The sequence below is a fragment of the Panthera leo genome, chromosome B4 (assembly GCF_018350215.1).
Source record: "Panthera leo isolate Ple1 chromosome B4, P.leo_Ple1_pat1.1, whole genome shotgun sequence".
Classification (NCBI taxonomy): Eukaryota; Metazoa; Chordata; class Mammalia; order Carnivora; family Felidae; genus Panthera; species Panthera leo.
The window spans coordinates 129,626,241-129,637,340 of record NC_056685.1 but is presented as its reverse complement, the minus strand read 5'-3'; the positions used below and the strand labels follow the sequence as shown (position 1 = coordinate 129,637,340).

General features: G+C 49.5%; 1 protein-coding gene across 7 annotated transcripts in view; it reads left to right on the top strand.

The window, feature by feature from the left end:
* The first annotated feature begins 2,760 nt into the window (after nt 1–2,760).
* Nucleotides 2,761–11,100, top strand: part of RBFOX2 (RNA binding fox-1 homolog 2) — a 281,671-nt gene continuing 273,331 nt past the window's right edge. For all 7 annotated transcript variants that reach the window (XM_042947680.1, XM_042947678.1, XM_042947675.1 and 4 more), the window contains exon 1: nt 2,761–3,038. In XM_042947680.1, the coding sequence (XP_042803614.1) occupies nt 2,853–3,038 (186 nt within the window). In that variant the 5' untranslated portion in view covers nt 2,761–2,852. The remainder of the gene's footprint in view (nt 3,039–11,100) is intronic.

The following is an 11,100-nucleotide window of genomic DNA, read 5'->3' as shown; positions in this document are numbered from 1 at the left end:
GTTTTTTTTTAAGAGGTGGGGGAAGGGTAAAGAAGAGAGGGAGACAGAGGATCTGAAGCAGGCTCCGAGTTGAGAGCAGTGCGGTGCTCAAAACTCCTGAACCGTGAGATCATAACCTGAGCTGAAGTCGGAGGCTTAACCGACTGAGCCCCCCAGGAGCCCCCCCAAGTAGCTGTATTAAGAGATGTCTGGGCTTCTTTTGCCAGCTCCATAGGCCTCTAGCCAGTAGCTTACAATCACTAAACAAATTGGATGATAAATATTTACCCCTTGTTAAGCCGTCGCTATATGTTAGGCGCTGTGCTAAGTGCTTTATTTTTGTCTCATTTCATCCTTAGAACAACACTGTGACTATTATCGTCATCTTACAAAGAAGGAATATAAGGCTTAGTGAAAATAAGCAATTTGCCCAACAGAGTGGTTGCATGAAGGGGTGACTTGGGGAGCTCTGTCTGCTCGTCTTAATCTCTAGCAGCTGCACCAGTAGCCACCTCATGTAAATTTAAAAACCCACAGTAGTGATACTGATACTCTTTGATCTTGATAATGAACTTTTTTCACTCTCATTCAAAATGTGAATAAAATGATCACAGTAATAGTAATAATAACAGCTAACGTTTATTGAGTGCTTACCATAGGCCAATCTGTTTGAAGTTCTACGTGTGATAACGCATTTAAGACTCACGGTAATCCCTTCAGGGAGGTGCTGTTATTATCTTAATTCTCAGATAAAGAAAGTGAGGCGTAGAGAGGCTAGGTAGCTTTTACAAGGCACCATGACTTATAAGTGGCAGAGCTAAAACTTGGCTATTTTTATTGATCTGTAATTTAGCTTAGGTTAAAAAAAAATGTGCTTGCTATGAAAACTTGGCTTCAAGGCAATTCTTTCAGTTTTTTCACCCGAGCAAGGTGCAGGCCCTAAACCCCTTCCAACAGAACTTCTTAAGTCATCACTGGGCCAACATCATATGGGTAGTGAGTGGTAAAACTTGGATTCAAACTTGTGTTGGTCTGATTCCAAAGTAGGGATCTTTACCATTCAGCACTAGCCAGGTTAAACCCAAGTTCAAAGGACAAATCATAGACCCATCTGGAAATGCCCTTAGAAGTCATCTAACCAGGGTTTTTCAACCTCAGCTTATTGACGTTTGGGCTGGGTAACTGTTGTGGGGACTATCCTGTTCATAGCAGGATACTGAACAACATTTCTGGCCTCTGCCCACTAGATACCAGAAACCCTTACCTCCCCCCCACCCATGTGACAAACAAATATGTCTCCAGGCGTTGACAAGTGTCCTGAAAGAGGAAGGGGAAAAATCACCCTGTTCACCAGCCACTGGTCTTAAACCATCACCTCGTTTCACAAATGATGGGGCAGGGGTCCAAAAAGATGAGGTAACTTGGTTAAGCTAGTTAGCAGAATCCAGGTCATTTCGCGAAACATCACTGTATCCCTATAATGTACACAGCATAGGTGGAACTCAGAGGAAGTAGATGCCCGCTTGGTCCTTAAAGTCTGGTAGGAGACAGAAGGTATTGCACATATATCTCTGATTGTACGACGCTGAGAAGCAATAAAGTGTCATACAGACAGCGAGGTGTAGAGAAAGAGAATAAATATGACCTGGTGTCCTGAGATCTGAATCTGCCACTTTTTACTTGTAGTACTTAACTAAGCTTCAGGTTCATCATCAGTGAAACGGAGATCATGGTATTTACTCTGCCTGTACCATCAGCTTCAAAAGGGGTCTGTGAACCCCTTGTGCAAGCTGTAAAGCTCTTACAAACATCAGGTATTATTAAGATGATCAGGAGTGTGATAATTATGATTAAAGTCTTCCAGAACTGGGGAGGGCCATGTAGTGGTGTCTTCATTCCTGGACCTTCCAACTCGAGATCCCCGTTCTTCTGCGGGAGGGGGAGCTGCCACAGAGCCCTCTTCCACAGAGGGCCTCGTTCCTCGCCCGGAGCCAAGGCGGCCACCTGGGCGAACTCGGGTCACAGCTCCGCGAGACAAGCCCTCCCCGGCCCCTGGGCCTCTCAAGCTCCGCCCGCCCTGGATCGCGGCCCCGCCCCTAGAGCTCAGACCCCGCCCCCTCCGCGCGGGCTGGCGCTCCAGCGGCGCGGCGCCTCCAGGACAACCCCTCGCCCCGGCCGGAGATTCCCGAACTTCTCCGATCGCTTCCCGGCCTCCCTCGGACGCCCGCAGCGGAGGCGGCGGAGATTGCCGAGGGGCGCTGGCCCCGCCCCCGCCGCCGCCCCCGCCCCCGCCCCCGTCCCGCCACAGCCTCCCGCGCGGGCTGGAGTCCCAGATCCCGGTCCCTCCCTCCTCCTTTCTCTCCGCCCGCCTTCCCGGGGCTGCCACAGTGGCGGGTCGGAGGCTCCCGGCCAGTCAGCTCGTTCCGGTCCCGAGCCCCTCCTCTCCCCCAAACAAACAGCCCTCCCCACGCCTCGGGAGCCCGGACCGCCCCCTTCCTCCCTCGGCCCGGCGTGTGGCGAGGGGCAGTGTGAAGGAGCGAGCGCGGGCCGGCGGGCGAGCTCCGTGAGTGCGAGAGGCGGGGCGCGCGGCGGGCCGGGCCGGGGTCGCGTGTGCGCGTGGGGGCGCGAGCGAGTGCCCGTCGCGACCCGCCGGCCGCCGCGAGCGAGCGAGCGAGTGAGCGAGCCGCCGGCGAGCGACGAGCGGCCACCGCCAGCCGCCGAGGGGCGCCGGGCCCGCGCGCGCGCACGCACGCACGCACGCGGGGGCGGGGGCAGGCGCGCGCCCGCCTGTCGCGACAGTCGGGGCCGAGGCCCAGGGGGAGGTGGCCTGTCGCGGGTCGCCCGGCTCCCGGAGGCGAGGGGGGCGCGGGCGGATGGCGGAAGGCGCCCAGCCGCAGCAGCCGCCTCAGCTCGGGCCCGGCGCCGCTGCCCGGGGGATGAAGCGGGAGTCGGAGCTGGAGCTGCCGGTGCCCGGAGGGGGAGGAGACGGAGCCGAGCCCGGCCTGAGCAAGCGGCCGCGCACCGAGGAGGCGGCGGCCGACGGCGGCGGCGGGATGCAGGTGACTGCGCGGGACGGCGCCCCGTTACGGCGGGGGTGCGGCGCGGGGGGCCGCGAGGGCGCCGGGGGCGCCGGGGTGGGCAGGGGGTGGGCCTCCGGGGGGTCTTGGCTTGGAGGTGGGAGGGGGCCGGTCGGGGCCTGTTTGGGAGGCGGGGCGGGCTCCTCGGGCTGGGAGGCGAAGGGTGCAGGAGGAGCCTGGTGTGTCCCAGAGGGTCTTGATTCCTAGGGGGGTGGCGGGGGGGGTGGCGACGCGTGAATAGGTTTTGGGGGGAAATCGAACATGGTTGAGACGGATTCCATTTCTTCAGACCCTTCCTTGGTTCCCGGGGGTGGAGTGGAAGCCGGGAGATCCTGGGTCTGGTGCCCAGAGAGCCGCTGCACTGAGTGGGGGTGGGGGGCGACGGTGGGAAACCTCCCAAGGAGGAGTACCTTTTTGGCGTCTCCCGACCCACACGGGGATGGGGACGGGGAGCGGCATATAAAGAAGAGTGAAAAGGGAGAAAAGTCCTCGAGAGCCCAAAGGGGATGTGGCTTAGCTTGTGGGTTCAATCAGTTAGTTACACAAGGAGTGTGAGAAGTACGAGGAGTTTGGTGATGGTGTGGGGACCCCGTGGCGCTCGGTCTCATTAACTTTGTGGAGCACGCTGAGGAGTCTGGAGAGAGACACAGCACGTACCCCTCTTTACGTGGCGAGGGTACCGACCGGCTCTTAATGTCCTGGGGTATAAGTGTCCTGGGGTATAGGGCTTTTGGAAGACTGGATTCTGTGTTGCGGACTCCAAGATAAGCCGGTTGATTTGGGTAGAGAACGGAAAGGCAGTGATAATGTCAGTTGACTTTGTAGTTTGAGGAAGAGCTGAAACCTTCGTACCTTTCAGGATTTGGTCTCTGTTCAGAAAATACTTGCCGTGAAATGGTGGAGCTCACCTACCAGCAGTTGTTTAGAGATCTGCCTGATTCTCTTAGAATCATAGAATGTTACAGATAGACGGGACCAGAGACATCATTTTTTTCCCCAGGGGTTCTTGGTCTGGATAGACTTGGAAGATTCTTACGCAGAACAGTTTACTTGCACTTTTTTGGTAGGAGGGGAGGCCACTACTTTTCGTCTTTGTTTTTTTCTGTCCCCCCCCCCCCCCCCCCCCCCGGGGGATTCACGTCTCAAAATGCTTTGACCACCTCATTTTGTAGAGGAGGAGTCAAAAGTCCAGAGAAGACTAGTGACTTGGCTAAGGCCACCCAGTTAGCTGGGTAGCAAAACTAGAGCTCGAAGCCCAGTCTTCTAATTCCTATTCCTGTGCTCTCTCCATTACACCACTCTTGGAAATCCCTGCTAAAAGACTTCCTGTGCTCTGCTCCCCGCTTTTCAAGGCTCTGCCTGACTTCCTGTGTTAGAGACCGAGCTGTATTTAAGCCTGGCGTGGCTGCTGTGTGCTTCTTAGTCTCCTTTGCAGAAGCCACTCTGTTAACTTGTGTTGATTTGGCTAAAGGCACCCTCTTGATGTTTATTTGTGAATTCTTTTGTTTCCCTGCTTTTGTTCTCCATCAGAACTCTGTCAGGCAGAGGAATTGGGAGAAGTAAAAAGCTCAGGGCCTTGGAAAAAGTAGCGAGGAGTAGGAAGAGACTTCAGCTGAGGTGGGGGTTGACGTTGGCTGACCCGAGAGAGATGACTGGATGTGGGTGCTGGTGAGCAGGGTCAGCTTGGTGGGTGCACGTATCTGCGTGTGTCTGTGTTCATTCATTGCTTCTGTCAGTCGCCGTCAGCAGTGAGACTCCCTCCCCTCCCTTTCCTCTCCTCCCCTCCTGGGGCTAATTATTTGCTGGTTGCCTTCAAATTGGCTAAGGATAGTAGTATTTGGAAATGGAGCAGTGTGCAGGGACTTTGGAGTGTGCAGAGGAAGGAGGGGATTAGGCCCTTTGGGTGCAAAATGGGCAACTTAGAACCATCCCACAGAGAATCTTTTTTTCACTCTGCGTGTTTGTGGATCTTTATTTATTTTTCACATCATGCATTCTCATTGCTGTAGTTCTGACACACCGGGTCACGCAGGTAGTCACATCTTCATTGATTTAGCCCCCTGCCTTCAACGAGCTGTATGCTTCTGGGAAAAGCCCTTCTTTGGGGACCTGTTTCCTTAGTTGTAAAATTTAGGGTTTGTACAGGATGATTTCTAAATTATCTTCTAAGAAACATATCAGGTTCCCTGACCTTAAGGTACTTGGTGCTTCCATCTGGGTGGAGAGACAAAATAGGTGAAAAATTACGACAGAGAGAAAGAGAAAATGTGTGTGTGTGTGGTTTTGTGTGTGTGTTAAGTCCCAGAGGAACAGGAGCAGAGATACCACAGGGTGGATGCATGATGTCACAAGTCATTGCATAATTTAGAGCCACAATACGCAGAGGATTTGTGCCTCTGGGTCCAGAAGAAGGAGATGGTCATTCCTGCTGAAATGGTCAAGGAGGGCTTTATGGGAGGGTTGAAATCTGAGGCATAATCTGAGTAAAGGAGAAAAAAATGTTCATGAAAAGATAAAATTTAACCCTCGGTGACCTACAGCTCTGGTACTTTGCTATATCATTCTGATAATAATGGTAGGGTATTTAATATTCATTTAACTAATGTTTATTGAACAGCTGCTATGTGCCAGCCTCTGTTTTAGAGCCTAGGAGACATGGCAATAAAGAAAACAGACTCCGCTCTCATGAAACTAATAATCTGATGGAAAGAGACAGTAAAGAAATCAGCAACTGTTATTAGGGGGTGGTAAGTGCCAGGAAGAAACTTAAAGCAAGGAGAGGGCTAGAGAGTGAAGAAGATGGTCAGGGAAGGCGTCTGATAGGCGATCCTAGGGTGAAGTGAAGTGAGAGGAATGGACCATTCAGGTATTTGAGGGAAAGCGGTTCAGGTAGAGGAACCGGGGGTGCAGAGGCATTGAGAAAGAGGTGCACTTGACGTGTGTGAGAACAAGAGGCCCGTGTAGCTGGAGCAAAGGGAGCAGGGGGAGACAGCCTTAGGAGATGATCGCGGCTGTGTAGAAATGCCTTGTAGGCCCTATGTAATATGCACTTAAAAAAAATCTAGAGTAGCCAGTCTTTTTAGCATACTAGTATATGGGTTAAAGCACATTTTTTTTTTGAAATTTATTTACTTTTAGTATTTATTTATTTTTGAGAGAGAGGGAGAGAGAGAGGCAAGGGCAGAGAGAGAGAGAGGTGGGGACAGGATCCAGAGCAGGCTCCACACTGACAGCAGAGAGCCCCCACGTAGGGCTTGAACTCACAAACCGTGCAGTCATGACCTGAGCTGAAGTCAGATGCTCAACCGACTGAGCCATCCAGGTGCCCCACATTTTTTTTTTTTTTTTTTTCAATCTTTACTTATTTTTGAGAGAGAGGCAGTGTGAGCAGGGGAGGAACAGAGAGAGAGGGAGACACAGAATCCGAAGCAGGCTCCAGGCTCTGAGCGGTCAGCACAGAGCCTGACGCGGGGCTTGAACTCACGAACTGCGAGATCATGACCTGAGCTGAAGTCGGCCGCTTAACCGACTGAGCCACCCAGGCGCCCCTTTTTTTCTTAAATCTTAACAAGTGGAGTTTTCTTGAGGTCATAGGTCCTTCTAGGAAGCCTTCCCTGACAACTGAGGTCACACCAGACTCTCGTCTTGCCTTCTGTTATTTTGGTGCTTAATTTTGCATCACCTTATGTTGTTCCTTGTCTTATTCTTGTTCTCCTAGTGAGACTGTGAGCTTCTAGAAGACAGGAACTATATTTTTTTGTTCTACCCTTTATAATATGTAACAGTTTTGGGTACATCGTAAGTGCTTAATGCCTGTGAAGTTAAAGTTTACTTTTTACAGATGATTAAGGGATGGAAAAGATCATGAAATTGAGAGTTCTTTTATGAAATTCCTCAATCTTCTGAGTGTCCAAGAATTAACCTTTTTTTTTTACAGAAAGAAATCGTTTACTGGGGTTAATGTCCCAAGACTGCTTTACTGAGAGGAACTACACCTCAGAGCTGTAGATTCCGAAGCTGAACCCTGTTGAGTTACTGCCAGTAAGCTTTTGGAGTAAATCATTTCCTTCCCAAAGTGGAGCATAGAGGACATGAGGGAGTCTGTGGTGCTTATGTTATAATCCTTAGGCTAAGAAGGAACCAGGGCGGGGAGAGGAAGGATGGTACTTTTCAAGGTCAGTTTCCAGAAGCTTAACGTGGACCGAAGAGGAGTGAGCACAGCTCTGGAAACAGTACAGAAGTAGAGAAGCTTGGGCGGGCGAGGAGGGAAGAGAACATTTCAACCTGAAAATTGAAATATGGTTTGAGAAATGTAGTTGGTTGTTAAAGAGGGTGATGGAAATACCGTACCCTCGCCTGGTGGAAAGTTAAAATGCGTTACATGTATAGGTATGGGAGGTTCATTTCACTGTAAGCCAAGTCTGCTATGTGTGAAACTTGGGCTTTATGAAACATGCTAGGGAAAGAATTCTTTCGGTCAGCTCTTGTGGTGAATATAAATGATTTGATGAACAAAGATTCAGTTTTTGTGCAACTTTATAGGAACTTAGCTGCTGTATAAAAAAGGCAAGGTGCACCCTAATTATTACTTACAACTTTTAGCAAAATTCTTTATAGCAGTGAAATGTTGGTATGTGATTATTATACGGCCAGCTAACTGCTTCTGACCATCAAGTCATAAATCCGGGTTAGTTAAGTGGGTTCACCAGTTGTTCATGTTAGTGGTTGATTCTGGAAGTAGGAAAACTTTCTTCCTGGACTTAGGGCCAGGGTTCCCGCTAGCCTGTGATCGCTACGTGTATGCTGTATTTCTTGTAAGAGTTGATCTTCCCGTTTTCTTCTTCCTGGGTTTCTTTCCTCCTAGGTGGGTGTCTCTTTGGTCTCTTGTTTGGCTGTTTGGTGCTGATGCTGACCACGGTGCTACCATCGGAGTAGAGCTATAAAAATAATGTGCTTTCTTTCCAAGTAATTTCATGAACGATGTCTCACAAAAATTACCGAATTTTTCGTATCTATTTGTCTTAGTCTCCTCGAGCACTGTAACAAAATACCAGAGGCTGGATGGCTTGAACAGAAGTTTATTTCTCACAGTTCTGGAGGCTAGAAGTCCAAGATCAAGGTGCTGGCACCTTTTTGGTGTCTGCTGAGGGGCTCTCTTCCTGGCTTCTCGCTGTGCTCACATGGCCTTTTCTGGGTGTATGCTCCTGGAGAGAGAGAGAGAGAGACCTATCTCTGTCTTCTTACCAGGGTACTAATCCCATCATCGGAGTCCCGCCCTTATGACCTAAACTAAACCTAATCACTTCCCAAAGGCCCCACCTCCAAATACCACCACAACTGTGTGGGCTAGGGCTTTAACATACTAATTTTGGGGGTGGGGAACACAGACAATCAGCCCATAATACTACCAGAGCTGCAACTATTGATGGAGAAACTGAGGCACAGTCACTTTAAAAATTAGTGATTTTTGGGGCACCTGGGTGGCTCAGTCGGTTGAGCATCCCACTTTGGCTCAGGTCATGATCTCGCGGTTCGTGAGATCAAGCCCCGCGTCAGGCTCTGTGCCGACAGCTCGGAGCCTGGAGCCTCTTCAGATTCTGTCTTTCTCTCTCTCTCTGCCCCTCCCCCGCTCACACTCTGTCTCTCAAAAATAAATAAACATTAATAAAAAAATTAAAAAAAATAAAAGTTAGTAATTTTTTTCAAGCCTCACAAGGAAGCCTGTGACTGTAAAACTCGAAAGGTCTTTGAGAAGGAGAAAGATCTGAATTCAAAGTAGGACTGTTCTTTAGGGTGACTCACGGGATTAGCCTGAGTTGAATTTGTGTCCCACCTCCCTCCCATCTTCCAGCCACCTTGTCATTTTTTTCCTCTCGCACACTGACATGTGAACACAACAGAAGCTAACTAGAGATTTAACTTTCATTTTGGTATAAAACAGACTGGTGCAGACAGGCCTCAAGATAACAGGATTGGGGAGAAAGACACTACACTACTTCGTGTAAACAAGAATGTTGCCAGCGTGGCTCCAATTTGACACCTCTCAGGCCGTCAGTTTGATGCCAGGCTTTCATAATTTGTAGAAACAGTAAAGGCAGTCATTTTGGTGAATGGCTTTGCTTGAATTTTTGTTGATATATGCATTTGTAGAGCATAGTAAACGCCTTTATTCTGGTGCCTGTGTGCACTTCCCTCAAAGACCGGAGGGAAGAGCATTGGGGATGATGGGAAGGAAATGGCAGTAATTGGATGAACAAACAGATGGAGGAGGGACGGCGAGTGCATTTGGTGTTTTAGGTGGCCCCGAGGAGTATTGAATTTCTTATTCTTCTCCCCTACAGCCCCAATGCAAGCAGGCAGCTTACATGGCTAAGGTTTCATTATCTAATCCATCGCAGATCAGCTTGAATAAACCCATTGGCTGGCGCTGATCTAGTTAGGAGGGCAGTGCAAAGCTGCTTGAGCCAGGATTGGGGCAAATCGGATCAGAACAGCCATGTGAATCTTGGACATATTTCTTTAATTTGGGTGGGTAAAGTAGTTTGGGAAATACTTGAGAGAGAGAGAGAGAGAGAGAGAGAGAGAGAGAGGGGGAGAGAGAGAGAGGGAGAGTGAGCGCGCATGCACGAGTGAGCAATCAGCCATGAGTTTTTTTTCAGATATTGTAGGGACTCTGAGGGGCAAGTGTACGGACGATTTGATCTATTTCTCTGGAGTGTAGGCAGGTTGCTTTGATTTTTTTGAGTCTGAACATTTTTGGGTCACTAATGCTCAGTAGTAATCTTTTGTAGCAGCATTTGGAGGTTCCAGTTGCGATCACTTAATTATGACTACTCTGAGTGAACCCTTAATCCGAGACTGTACGATATGGGTCCTCGCTCAGTTTAAAAGGGGAGATACCGTGGCTATCGCTATTGTGATGACCAACCTTAATGTCTATAATTATGTTTGTTATCCATGTATACTTGAAGTATGGGGTAGTGAAAGAAACACGATTTAGAATTTCTCATTTTGGGTTTGACTCCTGGCTTTTCCACTTAGCAGATGAATGACCTTTGGCAAGATGTTTAGTGTCTGAGCTCCTGATTACACATCTGTGACCTGGGAAAATTAATACATACTCTAATGAGCGGCAGTAATGAGTAACTGAGATGATTTAGAGTGTCTATCATGGAGCCCAGCAGTAACTGTTTATTCCCTGCCTCCCTCATAGCCCGCTGCACGACACTCCTTGAGTTCCTGCTTAGTGCTTGATCAGCATGGAGTGGTTAATGCGTTTCCGATTGATTAAGTGTCAGAGTTGGGGACTACTAGAGATGAGCAGTGTGTTAAACTGAATTGCTTGTCATGTGGGTGGAGGACGTGAATGGGCCTGGTTGGTTACCACGGGCTCTCTGGTCAGAGGAGAAGGAGACATTTGCTTCTTTGCTAAGCACTAAAAGGGCTACTGAGGTATCACACTGCCTGCATTGAGCAGTGGACGTATCATGGAACCTGTGAGGTCCCGACTGGGAATGTGCGTGACAGATATGCTGGCCGTTTGGGTGGTGAAAATATCGTTTGTGTTTCCAGTGTTGTCAGGTTTGCTGGTCAGATATATGACCTCAAATAGATGGTGCTTTTTGTTCTTATTCTGGTTTGTGGAAATTGAGATGGAAAGCCTTTGTCTCTTGTGGTCTCTCTCTGGTCTCTTCAAGCCTGCCCTGCAGACTAGGAAGAGTCATCCACCTAAAAGAGCTGAACGACACTTGATGGTTTGTCTTTGTCTTCCGGATAGAGTCCGGTCTCTCATTTGGCCTCCTCCTGGCCTGACTTGTGCTGGTCTTTGTAAACTCATCTCATTTTTACAGTCTACCTCTTGAGTCCTGTTAGGGGGCTTATAGTTTCCTGAGTGCCATGCGGGCTCCTTCGTTCTTCTGTGCTTTTGTTTCCGGTTTTCCCGGCTGAAATTCCTGCCTCAACATCTCTCTCTCATCTGTAAGGCTCAGTCTTCAAGAATCAGCTGGGCTATGGACTCCCCCTGGATGCTTTTTGTGTCTGCTCC